Raw genomic sequence first — 18,202 nt, 5'->3', positions numbered from 1 at the left:
TCCTGCCTTACTCCCGGGGCAAGACTCTCTGGCTGGGGCTAGCTGCTCGGGGCTGGGCCTCTGTTCCTGTGGTTCTCTGCTGCGTGTTCTCAGGCTCGTATTACCACCATGCCACACTACAAAGGCCTTCCCCTGCCTCCAGCCTCCGCACACATCTGTATCCAATCAGCCTCCACCAATCAGAGCCCAGCACCACTGCAGCAGTTCAGTAAGACAGAGGAAGAAAACTTGAGAGAGGGAGAGAAACAAAGGTCAGTTCGAAAGAACAGCAACATGAACTTTTATGACTCTGTCTGAAATGTGTAACCTAAAGTAGTGTTATGAAGGTGTTGCAGTGTAAGTGAATGGCTCAGTGCTGTGTGTGTCTCTGTTAAGCCAGGTATGATCCTCTTATTGCTCTGGGGTTTCATACTGCTGGCCTGGCTTGGGGACTGACTGGGAAGGAACACCACCCTCCTGCGGTCTGAGCTCTGGAAAGTTTCACTTCTTCTGAATGAGCTGTGTCTGAACTGAACAGACCAGGGTTCAAATACTATTTGAAATCATTTCATACAATTTAACTGGGCTTGATTGAGCTTGCCTGGTGCAATGGAACCAATAGAATAGTCTCAGAATAGTATGAAAACCCGACCCATCAGACACTCCAAGCAGGCTAAAGCAAACACTAATAATATTTGAACATAGGTTTGAAACTGAACTGCTGTTCTGGGTCCAACCTCTGCAGTGAGGCTCAGAGCACTGTTTTCTTTAGGGTTCCGTGTTCTCACACTTTTGCAATTTGTGTCATACTAGTGAGGGACATCAGAATGAGAGCTGTGAAACCAACAAAACACTGAGGTGTGTGTTTTAGCGGTGTGTCTTAGTGTTTTCCTTACCCCAGAATGTTTCTCGGCCGCTCTCTTGCTCCTATATACTTCTGCATTGAAACAAACCAATTTATATTGTAAAGTATAGTACTGTACAGTGCATTCGGAAAGTATTCAGACCCCTTCACTTTTTCTACATTTTGTTATGTTACAGCCCCCCTCATCAATCTGCACACAATACCCCATAATGACAAAGCAAAAACAACAGGTTTTTATAAATTTTTGCAACTGAAATATCACATTTACATAAGTATTCAGACCCTTTACTCAGTACTTTGTTGAAGCACCATTGGCAGCGATTACAGCCTCGAGTCTTCTTGGGTATGACGCTACAAGCTTGGCACACCTGTATTTGGGGAGTTTCTCCCATTCTTCTCTGCAGATCCTCTCAAGCTCTGTCAGCTTGGATGGGGAGCGTCGCAGCACAGCTATTTTCAGGTCTCTCCAGAGATATTAGATTGGGTTCAAGTCCGGACTCCTGCTGGGCCACTCAAGGACATTCAGAGACTTGTCCCCAAGCCACTCCTGCGTTGTCTTGGCTGTGTGCTTAGGGTTGTTGTCCTGTTGGAAGGTGAAGCTTCGCCCCAGTCTGAGGTCCTAAGCGCTCTGGAGCAGGTTTTCATCAAGGATCTCTCTGTACTTTGCTCCGTTTATCTTTGCCTCGATCCTGACTAGTCTACCAGTCCCTGCCGCTGAAAAACATCCCCACAGCATGATGCTGCCACCAACATGCTTCACCGTAGGGATGATGCCAGGTTTCCTCCAGACGTGACGCTTGGCATTCAGGCCAAAGAGTTCAGTCTTGGTTTCATCAAACCAGAGAATCTTGTTTCTCATTGTCTGAGTCTTTAGGTGCCTTTTGGCAAACTCCAAGCAGGCTTTCATGTGCCTTTTACTGAGGAGTGGCTTCCGTCTGGCCACTCTACCATAATGTCCTGATTGGTGGAGTGCTGCAGAGATGGTTGTCCTTCTGGAAGGTTCTCCCATCTCCACAGAGGAACTCTGGAGCTTTGTCAGAGTGACCATTGGGTTCTTGGTCACCTCCCTGACTAAGGCCCTTCTCCCCCGATTGCTCAGTTTGGTCGGGCGGCCAGCTCTAGGAAGAGTCTTGGTGGTTCCAAACTTCTTCCATTTAAGAATGATGGAGGCCACTGTGTTCGTGGGGACCTTCAATGCTGCAGTATTTTTTGGGTACCCTTCCCCAGAGCTGTGCCTCAACACAATCCTGTTTCGGAGGTCTAAGGACAATTCCTTCGACCTCATGGCTTGGTTTTTGCTCTGACATGCACTGTCAGCTGTGGGACCTTATCTAGACAGGTGTGTGCCATTCCAAATCATGTCCAATCAATTGAATTTACCACAGGTAGACTCCAATCAAGTTGTAGAAACATCTCAAAGATGATCAATGGAAACAGGATGCATCTGAGTTCAATTTCGAGTCTCATAGCAAAGGGTCTGAATACTTATTTAAATAAAGATGTTTCTGTTTTGTATTTTTTATAAATTTGTAAAAAAAATCTGAAAAGCAGTTTTTGCTTTGTCATGGGGTATTGTGTGTAGATTGAGGATTATTATTTAATCAATTTTAGATTAAGGCTGTAACAAATGTGGAATAGGTCAAGGGGTCTGAATACTTTCTGAATGCGCTGTATACAGCAATCGTTTTAAGTTGTGTCACCATCACCGTTGATTATGAAGTCTTCCAGTATTGTATAGCCTATTCTCCTTCATGTTGATGTGGGCTGACTGGCTGAGGCCTTTTATCCTGAGAACATCCTGTAAGTGACTGGAGCTGTCTCTCTCTCTCTCTCTCTCTCTCTCTCTCTCTCTCTCTCTCTCTCTCTCTCTCTCTCTCTCTCTCTCTCTCTCTCTCTCTCTCTCTCTCTCTCTCTCTCTCTCTCTCTCTCTCTCTCTCTCTCTCTCTCTCTCTCTCTCTCTCTCTCTCTCTCTCTCTATGTAACTCTCGCTCTCTCTCTCTGTAACTCTCGCTTTCTCTCTCTGTTTCTCTATCTCTGTGTCTCTATTGTCGATGCAGGGAGAATCTTTGACATGCTTCAACTGCCATCTCCACCATGATCTGTCACTGTATCAGTTAGTGTTGAACATGTTTATTATATTGTTATATCTATTATATTATGCATTGTATTTTAGATAATCATACAATATCATCATGTGCAGCTACATCATCTGCTACGTAGTCTATTGGATGTGGTTTCTTATGAGATGAAAGGTTGGGGAGGGGTTAGGGTTAGGAGGGTTAGAGGTATGGGTTGTGCCTGGCTCTGCCCTACCCTGACTGGCTCTGCGGCATGCCTGATTTCTGTTGACTGAAGTGCAATTAAAGTGTGTGGCTGTGGGTGTCTGCCTGCCCCAGCAGAGTGGGGGTTTAGAGTGAGGGTGTCTGCCCTAGAGTGGGGGTTTCCACTGCTTCCTGTGCAGACACTGCTGATGGGGAGATAACAGGGTTGGAACCTGGGCTGGAGCCACACGCTGCCATACCACCACACCACAGAGGGGCTGAGTAGAGAGAACCTGTAGACACACACTACATGTCAAACAGAAAATACCAACCCACCACATAGACAATTACAACACATCTTGTTACACACATTACGCACACATGCGCGCACACATTATCAAAACACTTTTACACACAACACACACACACATACTAACACACGTTTGAACACATTTCCCCCAGTCATCCTCCTCCTCAAACTTGTAGTTGACCATCTGTAACCAAGGCGACACTAGACACTGGTTCCATCCCAGACAAACCAGTTTTGACTTAAAACAACCATACCACTATGTTTAATGGATTAAGTTGTGCCTTTAGAGCACACACACACACAGGGGTGGCAGGTAGCCAAGCGGTTAGTGTTGGGCCAGTAACTGAAAAGTTTCTAGTTCAAATCCCAGAGAAGACAATGTGAAAAATCTGTCTGTGCCCTTGAGCAAGGCCGTTTTATAATGGCTGACCCTGGCCGTGACCCCACTCTCTGAGGGTGACTCAGGGAGAGTTGGGATATGCAAAAAAAATAAAACACATTTCCAATTCACACGTGTATTAATACACACTTGTACATATAATAGGCACCCACCAAATTATTATTATTACACACACACTCCAACACACACATATGGAATATAGCCTTCTTGACTTGGAGCCGGTTCCCCGCTGCTTCTAAGTGCTCCCCCCTCTTTCAGAGCTTGTCTGGGGAAATTGTAGGCTGCCAACATTCCTGTGAGAAGTTAAGGGACTGAGAAGAGAAGAGAGGCTCTGCATTGGCTGTGTGGCTCTGCCTTCCTTCCTTAATGGAGGTTGTGAGGTGGACCTGTAATTTGCGGTGGATTCCATGCGTCCCTCAATCCCTGCATGGGGGTAGACTGGACTGTTGGAGGGGGAGGGAAGGCGGTAACTAGACATGGGGGAGGGGGGTGCTGGACTCCTCTCTGTCTTGGGAGAAAAGACACACAAATTACAAAGATTTATGCGTCACATCCGTCGGTAGCTTTATACCATCTAACTATAACCCTTTATGTACAGTATGCATGTTAGCTATAGAAAATAAATGAAGAAATTCACAGTTTGTGCGTACAGCGACCATAAAATCTATGCACACACTGTAACTCGCTTTAGATTAAAGTGTTTGCTAAGTCTCTCCCTCTCTCTTTCTCTGCAGGGATTCCCGCCCCTGCCCAACGAAGCTGAGATCGCACACACCAAAAAGCTCTTCCGTCGCAGGAGGAACGACCGACGGTAAGCACACAAACACACACACACTTTCTCCCCTCCTGGAACATTGTTGCAACGCTGATGAAACACTAGGCCAGGCCAGAACTCTTAACTCTTCTCTCAAGCCAAAGCAACGTCAAAGCAGGAATGCTCCTGGCCCCAGACTCACTTACACACAGACCGAAAAGGAAGAAAAAGTTTTTAAAATCTTACAGAAGTCTATTTCTTCTGGTCTGTGTAATGATACTGGTTGTGTCCTAAATGGCATCCTATTGCCTTTATAGTGCCTTTATAGGGAATAGGGGGCCATTTGGGACGGAGACACTGTCATCTCCAATCACACTTCACTGTAGACATGAACCTCTGTCTCTCAGTTCTTTAGCTTACTACAGCGTTCAACGTTCCTTCACTCAATGAAATGAGTTGAATCACAGTTGAATCTGCTGAAAATGTTTCCACATGACGTCATTGGAAAGTTCTACCCGGTTGCTAAGAAACGACTGAGAAAGAAAATATTTGGGTCTCTGACTGAAAGGAGGAAAGTTGAGCCAGAGAGTGAAACGTTAACTTATTTTTTCTTCTCTTCTATTTATTCCTCTCTTTCTGTATATTATTTTAAAAGCAGCGGTAGATAATTGATTCGCAGTTATTGTGTGGGTTAAATAGCTGTGGTTAGATTATATTATTGCTGAGGCCAGATCACAGTATACTAGTATAGACTACAGAGAGACTGGCTGGAAGATATCACAGGTAATGGCTTTGACTTGGGGCCCTGGCTGCCTGCCTGGCTGGCTGGCTGCCGGGCTGGCTGTGTTTTGTATTGTTAATATTTACTGAGAGAAAAGAATGTTGCCTCTGGCTACAGGAGGAAGGATCAGTTTCTCGTGTGGTTTGCCTTTTATGTCAGTAAGGTACTGCAATTGTATGGTTGTATGTGTTGTTGCTGCGAATGTTTTAACCAAGGAGTATGATAACCAAGGGCTATGATTACATTTAGAAGTTTCAGAGAGTAACTAATAAAAAAATATAGCAGCTCTATGCTGGACCATATGTGCATACTGGACCACACTTTGACCATATGTGCATACTGGACCACACTTTCTGCAGTGCTGAAGCTCTCAGAGCAGGACTGTAATTACCCTCAGCCAGCTCCAGCCCAGACCACAGAGCAGCACAGAGCCTGGTGTGACTGGAGGTTCAGCCAAGGGGTGGGCCCCATTGCCCCAACCAAGCAATACCACACACTTGTGTGCATGCACACACACAAACACACACTCAGGCCTGCACTGCCCCAACACTTCTATACAGGCACACACGCAATGCCTGGCCCAGTCCTCTCTACCTCGCTTCTGATTTCCTCTCCTTTTTCTGGAATGATACAGTTGCAGCTATTACATTCTTCCTTCTGCCTGCTGTCTCTAGAAACACACCCACAATGCATCTCTCTCAGGGCGGGGCCAGAGCCACTCTCTCCCCTCACCGAGCTCGTCGTCAGGTCCAGCCCAGCTCCCAGCATGCCGTGCGGTAATAGCGGTGTGTGACAGTGAATCATATTGTGTAACATGCATCAGTCCCACGCCAGTCCTGCTATTAAAGCAATGCTCCGCCATTAATTCCATAAATTAACACAGCAATTACTTTTATTGCTTTCCACCCCCAGGATAGGTAGAGGGAGCGGTACACTATATACAGTGGGGAGAACAAGTATTTGATACACTGCCGATTTTGCAGGTTTTCCTACTTACAAAGCATGTAGAGGTATGTAATTTCTATCATAGGTACACTTCAACTGTGAGAGACGGAATCTAAAACAAAAATCCAGAAAATCACATTGAATGATTTTTAAGTAATTAATTTGCGTTTTATTGCATGACATAAGTATTTGATACATCAGAAAAGCAGAACTTAATATTTGGTACAGAAACCTTTGTTTGCAATTACAGAGATCATACGTTTCCTGTAGGTCTTGACCAGGTTTGCACACACTGCAGCAGGGATTTTGGCCCACTCCTCCATACAGACCTTCTCCAGATCCTTCAGGTTTCGGGGCTGTCGCTGGGCAATACGGACTTTCAGCTCCCTCCAAAGATGTTCTATTGGGTTCAGGTCTGGAGACTGGCTAGGCCACTCCAGGACCTTGAGATGCTTCTTACGGAGCCACTCCTTAGTTGCCCTGGCTGTGTGTTTCGTGTCGTTGTCATGCTGGAAGACCCAGCCACGACCCATCTTCAATGCCCTTACTGAGGGAAGGAGGTTGTTGGCCAAGATCTCGCGATACATGGCCCCATCCATTCTCCCCTCAATACGGTGCAGTCGTCCTGTCCCCTTTGCAGAAAAGCATCCCCAAAGAATGATGTTTCCACCTCCATGCTTCACGGTTGGGATGGTGTTCTTGGGGTTGTACTCATCCTTCTTCTTCCTCCAAACACGGCGAGTGGAGTTTAGACCAAAAAGCTCTATTTTTGTCTCATCAGACCACATGACCTTCTCCCATTCCTCCTCTGGATCATTCAGATGGTCATTGGCAAACTTCAGATGGGCCTGGACATGCGCTGGCTTGAGCAGGGGGACCTTGCGTGCGCTGCAGGATTTTAATCCATGACGGCATAGTGTGTTACTAATGGTTTTCTTTGAGACTGTGGTCCCAGCTCTCTTCAGGTCATTGACCAGGTCCTGCCGTGTAGTTCTGGGCTGATCCCTCACCTTCCTCATGATCATTGATGCCTCATGAGGTGAGATCTTGCATGGAGCCCCAGACCGAGGGTGATTGACCGTCATCTTGAACTTCTTCCATTTTCTAATAATTGCGCCAACAGTTGTTGCCTTCTCACCAGGCTGCTTGCCTATTGTCCTGTAGCCCATCCCAGCCTTGTGCAGGTCTATAATTTTATCCCTGATGTCCTTACACAGCTCTCTGGTCTTGGCCATTGTGGAGAGGTTGGAGTCTGTTTGATTGAGTGTGTGGACAGGTGTCTTTTATACAGGTAATGAGTGGAGAACAGGAGGACTTCTTAAAGAAAAACTAACAGGTCTGTGAGAGCCGGAATTCTTACTGGTTGGTAGGTGATCAAATACTTATGTCATGCAATAAAATGCAAATTAATTACTTAAAAATCATACAATGTGATTTTCTGCTTTGTAAGTAGGAAAACCTGCAAAATCGGCAGTGTATCAAATACTTGTTCTCCCCACTGTAGATAGGTAGAGGGGGCGGTACACTATATAGATAGGTAGAGGGGACGGTACACTATAGAGATAGGTAGATGGAGCGGTACACTATATAGATAGGTAGAGGGAGCGGTACACTATATAGATAGGTAGAGGGAGCGGTACACTATATAGGTAGGTAGAGGGAGCGGTACACTATATAGATAGGTAGAGGGGGCGGTACACTATATAGATAGGTAGAGGGGGCGGTACACTATATAGATAGGTAGAGGGGGCGGTACACTATATAGATAGGTAGAGGGGGCGGTACACTATATAGATAGGTAGACCTTCGTAAGAGACGGAATGAGAAAGGGAGGGAGAGCGAAGCAGAGAGGGGGACAGAAAGAGTACCCAGAAAAGATTACTGTATAGATTTTGGACCTGTCTAGTCGTGTTGTGCTGGCTGACTTACTGACTTTTCCCTGTGGTGGCGCTCTCTATTTGCTCAAAATCTACCTCTATTCTGTCTCTTCTTTCATCTGTGGCCCTTCTCCTTCCTTCACCCTCTCTCTGACCCTGACTTCTCCTCATCACTTCTCTCCCCTTGCTTTCATCTCTTACTTTCTCACTTGTTCTTCTCTCTCTCCCCCTCTCTCTCTCCCTCCATCTTCCTGTCTCTCTCGCTCTCTCCCTCACTCTCTTGCTGTCCCCCCTCCCTCTCTCTCCTGTCTCCCTCTCTCTCTCCCCCTCTCTCTCTGTGATGGATGTGTACTCAGCGTTCTGTACACGGTCTGACAGAACCCACTGGGCACACAACGTAATTTCAAAATTGATAATTGGATAATATTTGGTTGAGACGTTGCTCAATGAGATTACAACCTATATTCACCCACTCAGCCAAAAGTTAGTTGAATTTCCAATGTGTTATCACTATACTTTTAACCATCTAAAATCACAACCAAATTCCAATGGAAAAACAATGTCAGATTTTTGGTTTAGTTGTGACACAAATGCCGATCACTGCGCTTTCAACTATTTAAAAGTACAGCAAAGCTCCAATGGGAATACAATGTCAGATACAATATTTTGTTTATTTACTATATACAACAGATTCATCTAATAGCAGAACCAAATCACCTGTATTTGTAGTTGAGATTATATGAAACCAAATATAAATATTTAAAGTTGATGTATCTTCTGCTTGGATAGTTCCATCTGTGCCACAGACTTAGTCTACCTTTAATTCCAGTTTGGAAAATCAAAGTTGTAGAATAGGACTAAATAAAAACAAACTTTATTTAAAGTGCTATTAAAGTTGGATTTGATTTAGTCCTATTCTTTAATTTAGATTTTTGGTTGAGATGGAGACGTGAATCCAACATGTCAATGATTAATTTGTAGACAAACTGGAATTAAAGCCAGATTTAGTCAGTGGCACAAATGGAACTATCCTGCAGAAGACACATTTCCTTCAAATGTTGTCACTAAATATCATTACATTCGAAATCACCAGAGCTGGAAACCCTGGGCCTATTGGATCGTCTGTTTTTTTTATTATTCTGGGTTAAATTGAGACAATAGCTGTTTGCAAATGCAACACTACATGACCAAAAGTATATGGACACCTGCTCGTCAAACATCTCATTCCAAAATCATAGGCATTGATATGGAGTTGATTCCCCCCCCCCCCTTGCTGCTACAACAGCATCCACTCTTCTGGGAAGGCTTTCCACTGGATGTTGGAACATTGCTGTGGGGACTTGCTTCCATTCAGCCACGAGCATTAGTGAGGTCGGGCACTGATGTTGGGCGATTATGCCTGGCTCGCAGTCGGCGTTCCAATTTATTTTGAAGTCAGGGCTCTGTGCAGGCCAGTCAAGTTCTTCAACACCGATCTCGACAAACCATTTCTGTATGGACCTCGCTTTGTGCACAGGGGCATTGTCATGCTGAAACAGGAAAGGGCCTTACACAAACTGTTGCCACAAAGTTGGAAGCACAGAATTGTCTAGAATGTCATTGTATGCTGTAGCATTAAGATTTCCCTTCACTGGAACTAAGGGGCCTTGCCCGAACCATGAAAAACAGCCCCAGACCATTATTCCTCCTCCACCAAACTTTACAGTTGGCACTATGCATTCGGGCATGTAGCGTTCTCCTGGCATCCGCCAAACCCAGATTCGTCCGTCGGACTGCCAGATGGTGAAGCGTGATTAATCACGCCAGAGAACGTGTTTCCACTGCTCCAGAGTCCAATGGTGGCAAGCTTTACATCACTCCAGCGGACGCTTGGCATTGCGCATGGTGATCTTAGGCTTGTGTGCGGCTGCTCGGCCATGGAAACCCATTTCATGAAGCTCCCAACGAACAGTTATTGTGCTGAAGTTGCTTCCAGAGGCAGTTTGGAACTCTGTAGTGAATGTTGCAACCGAGGACAGACGAATTTTACGTGCTAGGCGCTTCAGCACTCGGCGGTCCCATTCTGTGAGCTTCTGTGGCCTACCACTTCGTGGCTGAGCCATTGTTGCTCCTAGACGTTTCCACTTCACAATAAGAGTACTTACAGTTAACCGGGGCAGCTCTAGCAAAAATAAAATTGACGAACTGACTTATTGGAAAGGTGGCATCCTATGACGGTGCCACGTTGAAAGTCACTGAGCTCTTCAGTAAGGCCATTCTACTGCCGATGTTTGTCTATTGAGATTGGATGGCTCTGTGCTCGATTTTATACACCTGTCAGCAACGGGTGTGGCTGAAATAGCCAAATCCACTCATTTGAATGAGTTTCCACATACTTTTGTGTATATAGGCCTAAATAGTATAATTGATGATACAATATATGAGTGATAAAGTATGGTCACATTTCATTTGCTCTGTAAAACCTAACCGGGGCAGCTCTAGCAAAAAGAAAATTGACGAACTGACTTGTTGGAAAGGTGGCATCCTATGACGGTGCCACGTTGAAAGTCACTGAGCTCTTCAGTAAGGCCATTCTACTGCCGATGTTTGTCTATTGAGATTGGATGGCTCTGTGCTCGATTTTATACACCTGTCAGAAACGGGTGTGGCTGAAATAGCCAAATCCACTCATTTGAATGAGTTTCCACATACTTTTGTGTATATAGGCCTAAATAGCATAATTGATGATACAATATATGAGTGATAAAGTATGGTCACATTTCATTTGCTCTGTAAAACCTACCCTTTGGAATGATTTCAATAGCAACAGTGTTTTTTATTTATTTATACTGAACAAATTTGTTTATATCCCTGTAAAGGAGCATTTCTCCTTTGCCGAGATAACCCATCCACCTGACAGGTGTGGCATATCAAGAAGCTGCTTAAAAAGCATTATCATTACACAGGTTCACCTTGTGCTGGGGACAATAAAAGGCCTCTCTAAAATGTGCAGTTTTGTCATACAACACATTTCCACAGCTGTCTCAAGTTTTGAAGGAGCGTGCAATTGGCATGCTGACTGCAGGAATGTCCACCAGAGCTGTTGCCAGACAATTGAATGTTCATTTCTCTACCATAAACCGCCTCCAACGTTTTAGAGAATTTGGCAGTACTTCCAACCGGCCTCACAATCGCAGACCACGTGTAACCACGCCAGCCCAGGACCTCCACATACAGCTTTTTCACCTGCGGGATCGTCTGAGACCAGCCACCCAGACAGCTGATGAAACTGAGGAGTATTTCTGTCTGTGGGGAAAAGCTCATTCTGATTGGCTGGGCCTGGCTCCCAAGTGGGTGGGCCTATGCCCTCCCAAGCCCACCCAGTCATTTGAAATCCATAGATTAGGGCCTAATGAATTTATTTCAATTGACTGTTTTCCTTATATGAAATGTAAAATCTTTGAAATTGTTGCCTTTTGCATTTATATTTTTATATATATATCTCTCAACAATCATTCTCACAATAGCACATTGGTGTAATAGTCAGTGACTAAGCCAAAGGGTAGCTCTAGATAGAACAATTATCCAGTAGGATGTACTGCCCAGCCTATTGTTATTTTTTCTGATAGATATAACGTTGAAGATCTGACGTTGTTTTTAAATGTACAAATTCAACATATTTTATACAAGTTTGTCTATGTTGAAATTTTGTTACCATGATAACATAATCTTGTGGTTGAAATTTCAACCTCAAAACAAAAGTTGATTACTTTTTTCAAATACAAATGTATTTCCCACATAGATTCCACGTCACAATACTTTGACAAATTACGTTGAAATAATGTTGATTCAATCAGTTTGTGCCCAGTGGGAACGCGCTCTGCTCTGTTTTCTCTGCACTGCTGTGTGTGTGCGCACACTCGTGTGTGTGTGCGCGCGCGCCCGCGCTGCTGGCAGGGAGGACACTGCGGTCTTGTTTGTCAGAGTTTTCTGGCTTAAGGACAAATCTTTCCCCTGGCAGGAACACCTTGCTGCAGAATCACGAGGCAATACTCCAGCTAGGGTTACACACACACACCGCATACACACACACACACACACACACACAATATCTCATGTAGAAATACTGTAAAGGTGATCACAACCAATAAGGGAAACATAAATCATTACTAGTCTGGGAATATACCAGCCAGAGAAATGGCCATAATTGGCCATTAAACCAATAGATCAGTGTTTATCTCAGTAGTCTATCTCCCCAGCAGCATCTCTCTGTATGCGTCCCAGATGGCTCCCTATTTGGTGCACTACCATAGGGCTCTGGTAAAAATAGTGCACTATGTACGGAATAGGGTAGCATTTGGGACTCACTTCCTCAGCCTCTGCTCCTCTGCTGCCTGACCCTACACTACACTGATTGTTTTTATATACACTACCGTTCAAAAGTTTGGGGTCACTTAGAAATGTCCTTGTTTTCCATGAAAACATACATGAAATTAGTTTGAATAGGAAATATAGCAAAATGCATAGGAAATGTAGTCATTGACAAGGTTAGAAATAATGATTTTTAATAGAAATAATATTTGTGTCCTTCAAACTTTGCTTTCGTCAAATAATCCTCCATTTGCAGCAATTACAGCCTTGCAGACCTTTGGCATTCTAGTTGTCAATTTGTTGAGGTAATCTGATGAGATTTCACCCTGAAGCACCTCCCACTAGTTGGATTGGCTTGATGGGCACTTCTTACGTACCATGCGGTCAAGCTGCTCCCACAACAGCTCAGTAGGGTTGAGATCCGGTGACTCTGCTGGCCACTCCATTATAGACAGAATGCCAGCTGACTACTTCTTCCCTAAATAGTTCTTGCATAGTTTGGAGCTGTGCTTTGGGTCATTGTCCTGTTGTAGGAGGAAATTGGCTCCAATCAAGCGTCGTCCACAGGGCATGGCATGGTGTTGCAAAATGGAGTGATAGCCTTCCTTCTTCAAGATCCCTTTTACCCTGTACAAATCTCCCACTTTACCACCACCAAAGCACCCCCAGACCATCACATTGCCTCCACCATGCTTGACAGATGGCATCAAGCACTCCTCCAGCATCTTTTCATTTGGTCTGCGTCTCACAAATGTTCTTCTTTGTGATCCGAACACCTCAAACTTCGATTTGTCTGTCCATAACACTTTTTTCCAATCTTCCGCTGTCCAGTGTCTGTGTTCTTTTGCCCATCTTAATCATTTATTTTTATTGGCCAGTCTGAGATATGGCTTTTTCTTTGCAACTCTGCCTAGAAGGTCAGCATCCCGGAGTCGCCTCTTCACTGTTGACGTTGAGACTGGTGTTTTACGGGTACTATTTAATGAAGCTGCCAGTTGAGGACCTGTGAGGCATCTGTTTCTCAAACTAGACACACTAATGTATTTGTCCTCTTCCTCAGTTGTGCACCGGGGCCTCCCACTCCTCTTTCTATTCTGGTTAGAGCCAGTTTGCGCTGTTCTGTGAAGGGAGTAGTACACAGCGTTGTACGAGATCTTCAGTTTCTTGGCAATTTCTCGCATGGAATAGCCTTCATTTCTCAGAACAAGAATAGACTGACAAGTTTCAGAAGAAAGTTATTTGTTTCTGGCCATTTTGAGCATGTAATCGAACCCACAATTGCTGATGCTCCAGATACTCAACTAGTCTCAAGAAGGCCAGTTTTATTGCTTCTTTAATCAGCACGACAGTTTTCAGCTGTGCTAACATAATTGCAAAAGGGTTTTCTAATGATCAATTAGCCTTTTAAAATGATAAACTTGGATTAGCAAACACAACGTGCCATTGGAACACAGGACTGATGGTTGCTGATAATGGGCCTCTGTACGCCTATGTAGATATTCCATAAAAAATCTACAGTTTCCAGCTACAATAGCCATTTACAACATTAACAATGTCTGCACTGTATTTCTATGGACAAAAAAATTGCTTTTCTTTCGAAAACAAGGACATTTCTAAGGGACCCCAAACTTTTGAACGCTAGTGTATATATAGAGAGAGGATAAATGTATTTACCTATCAAACCAATGACTGTATATATGAATGGACAAAGCCATTGATCATGTGACACCATTCATTCCTATGAGAAGACTGAAATCGCATTAAAGCCAAATTAAGTCTGTTCAGATGCCGTCTCATGGAGACATAACGTGCAGTTTTGGCCACTCCAGGAAGTGACGCTGCAGGCTTTCTCGGTGCTGCCCCCTCTCATTGAGTAACTCAAGTTGAAGGTCGACCGGGGTACTGCAGGCTGCCACAGACATTAGCAACTAAATTATCCTTAACTTCTTATGTGTGCGATTTTAAAATAATCGGTTCAAGGACATACAGTGGGGAGAACAAGTATGCCCTGCCAGGCCCACCCATGGCTGCGCTCCTGCCCAGTCATGTGAAATCCATAGATTAGGACTTAATGAATTTATTTTAATTGACAGATTTTCTTTATATGAACTGTAACTCAGTAAAATCATTGAAAATTGTTGCATGTTGCATTTAAACTTTTGTTCAGTATAGATGCATATATAGATGCATGTCTGTGTGTTTACTGTGTGCTAGTAGACAATGATGGTTTTATGCCGTCTATAAATCCCACTTCTTCATGGTGTGAATTAGCAATGAGATCTCCCGCTATAAGCATTTGAGTAAATTGATTGTGTGCCTGTTCCTCATCTGGAGGGTAGGGTTAACTGATGGATATCTAACTAGCTAGTGCTGTCTACATGGAGACTACTTTCCCCCTACCTGCTTGCCTGCCTGTCTGTCTGTACACTGAATGTTTCAGAGCCAAACAACTTGACATTTCTGAGAGGTGACAGTAGCTGTAGCAGAGACGTTAACAATAGAGTAGACAGGCAGAGTATGTGTGCGTGTGTGAGAGAGAGGAGTGCCATTCTACTTCAAAAGCACTAAAACAAATCCTATAAATTAAAATAAAAACACTCCTTTCTCTTTTTTCTGAAAAATTAATAATCTGCATTCCCACCGCCCTTGACTTGAGACATAAAGTAATCCTGAAAGGGAGATGAATATTCCTTATCACATTGGGGTGTATAAAATCATGAATAGTGCACACTACATACACATGTTAATGTATAGCGATGAGGATTAGTGTGTTTGATACAAGGGAGTACTGCAGGCATTGTTAGCAGAAAACAGGATCCCCATTATATTGAATGGAAAAATGGCGATCTTTGTGGTCAATCTTCATGTAAATAAATAAAAAGTTTGGTGGTACCAATAATTGCTTCTAATACACCAGACGTACAGTGGGGAGAACAAGTATTTGATACACTGCTGATTTTGCAGGTTTTCCTACTTACAAAGCATGTAGAGGTCTATCATTTTTATCATAGGTACACTTCAACTGTGAGAGACGGAATCTAAAACAAAAATCCAGAAAATCACATTGTATGATTTTTAAGTAATTAATTTGCATGTTATTGCATGACATAAGTATTTGATCACCTACCAACCAGTAAGAATTCCGGCTCTCACAGACCTGTTAGTTTTTCTTTAAGAAGCCCTCCTGTTCTCCACTCATTACCTGTATTAACTGCACCTGTTTGAACTCGTTACCTGTATAAAAGACACCTGTCCACACACTCAATCAAACAGACTCCAACCTCTCCACAATGGCCAAGACCAGAGAGCTGTGTAAGGACATCAGGGATAAAATTGTAGACCTGCACAAGGCTGGGATGGGCTACAGGACAATAGGCAAGCAGCTTGGTGAGAAGGCAACAACTGTTGGCGCAATTATTAGAAAATGGAAGAAGTTCAAGATGACGGTCAATCACCCTCGGTCTGGGGCTCCATGCAAGATCTCACCTCGTGGGGCATCAGTGATCATGAGGAAAGTGAGGGATCAGCCCAGAACTACACAGCAGGACCTGGTCAATGACCTGAAGAGAGCTGGGACCACAGTTTCAAAGAAAACCATTAGTAACACACTACGCCGTCATGGATTAAAATCCTCAGCGCACGCAAGGTCCCCCTGCTCAAGCCAGCGCATGTCCAGGCCCATCTGAAGTTTGCCAATGACCATCTGGATGATCCAGAGGAGGAATGGGAGAAGGTCATGTGGTCTGATGAGACAAAAATAGAGCTTTTTGGTCTAAACTCCACTCGCCGTGTTTGGAGGAAGAAGAAGGATGAGTACAACCCCAAGAACACCATCCCAACCGTGAAGCATGGAGGTGGAAACATCATTCTTTGGGGATGCTTTTCTGCAAAGGGGACAGGACGACTGCACCGTATTGAGGGGAGGATGGATGGGGCCACGTATCGCGAGATCTTGGCCAACAACCTCCTTCCCTCAGTAAGAGCATTGAAGATGGGTCGTGGCTGGGTCTTCCAGCATGACAACGACCCGAAACACACAGCCAGGGCAACTATGGAGTGGCTCCGTAAGAAGCATCTCAAGGTCCTGGAGTGGCCTAGCCAGTCTCCAGACCTGAACCCAATAGAAAATCTTTGGAGGGAGCTGAAAGTCCGTATTGCCCAGCGACAGCCCCGAAACCTGAAGGATCTGGAGAAGGTCTGTATGGAGGAGTGGGCCAAAATCCCTGCTGCAGTGTGTGCAAACCTGGTCAAGACCTACAGGAAACGTATGATCTCTGTAATTGCAAACAAAGGTTTCTGTACCAAATATTAAGTTCTGCTTTTCTGATGTATCAAATACTTATGTCATGCAATAAAATGCAAATGAATTACTTAAAAATCATACAATGTGATTTTCTGGATTTTTGTTTTAGATTCCGTCTCTCACAGTTGAAGTGTACCTATGATAAAAATGATAGACCTCTACATGCTTTGTAAGTAGGAAAACCTGCAAAATCAGCAGTGTATCAAATACTTGTTCTCCCCACTGTACGTCTGGTGTATTAGAAGCAATTATTGGTACCACCAAACTTTTTATTTATTTACATGAAGATTGACCACAAAGATCGCCATTTTTCCATTCAATATAATGGGGATCCTGTTTTCTGCTAACAATGCCTGCAGTACTCCCTTGTATCAAACACACTAATCCTCATCGCTATACATTAACATGTGTATGTAGTGTGCACTATTCATGATTTTATACACCCCAATGTGATAAGGAATATTCATCTCCCTTTCAGGATTACTTTATGTCTCAAGTCAAGGGCGGTGGGAATGCAGATTATTAATTTTTCAGAAAAAAGAGAAAGGAGTGTTTTTATTTTAATTTATAGGATTTGTTTTAGTGCTTTTGAAGTAGAATGGCACTCCTCTCTCTCACACACGCACACATACTCTGCCTGTCTACTCTATTGTTAACGTCTCTGCTACAGCTACTGTCACCTCTCAGAAATGTCAAGTTGTTTGGCTCTGAAACATTCAGTGTACAGACAGACAGGCAGGCAAGCAGGTAGGGGGAAAGTAGTCTCCATGTAGACAGCACTAGCTAGTTAGATATCCATCAGTTAACCCTACCCTCCAGATGAGGAACAGGCACACAATCAATTTACTCAAATGCTTATAGCGGGAGATCTCATTGCTAATTCACACCATGAAGAAGTGGGATTTATAGACGGCATAAAACCATCATTGTCTACTAGCACACAGTAAACACACAGACATGCATCTATATATGCATCTATACTGAACAAAAGTTTAAATGCAACATGCAACAATTTTCAATGATTTTACTGAGTTACAGTTCATATAAAGAAAATCTGTCAATTAAAATAAATTCATTAAGTCCTAATCTATGGATTTCACATGACTGGGCAGGAGCGCAGCCATGGGTGGGCCTGGCAGGGCATAGGCCCACCCATTTGGGAGCCAGGCCCACCCACTGGGGAGCCAGGACCTGCTGATCAGAATGAGTTTTTCCCCACAAAAGGGCTTTATTACAGACAGATTTCATCAGCTGTCCGGAGGTCTGGTCTCAGACAATCCCGCAGGTGAAGAAGCCAGATGTGGAGTTCCTGGGCTGGCGTGGTTACACGTAGTCTGCGGTTGTGAGGCCGGTTGGACGTACTTCCAAATTCTCTAA

General features: G+C 44.1%; 1 protein-coding gene across 1 annotated transcript in view; it reads left to right on the top strand.

Moving 5' to 3' along the window:
- ctif (CBP80/20-dependent translation initiation factor) overlaps positions 1 to 18,202 on the top strand; it is a 137,244-nt gene that overhangs the window by 52,759 nt on the left and 66,283 nt on the right. The window contains exon 9 of the mRNA XM_084160140.1: positions 4,550 to 4,626. Coding sequence (XP_084016266.1) covers positions 4,550 to 4,626 — 77 coding nt within the window. The remainder of the gene's footprint in view (positions 1 to 4,549; positions 4,627 to 18,202) is intronic.

This window comes from Coregonus lavaretus, assembly GCF_964263955.1.
Source record: "Coregonus lavaretus genome assembly, chromosome: 4".
In the NCBI taxonomy this organism is placed as follows: Eukaryota; Metazoa; Chordata; class Actinopteri; order Salmoniformes; family Salmonidae; genus Coregonus; species Coregonus lavaretus.
The sequence above is the reverse complement of the archived record's forward strand: the minus strand, read 5'-3'. Positions and strand labels throughout refer to the sequence as shown.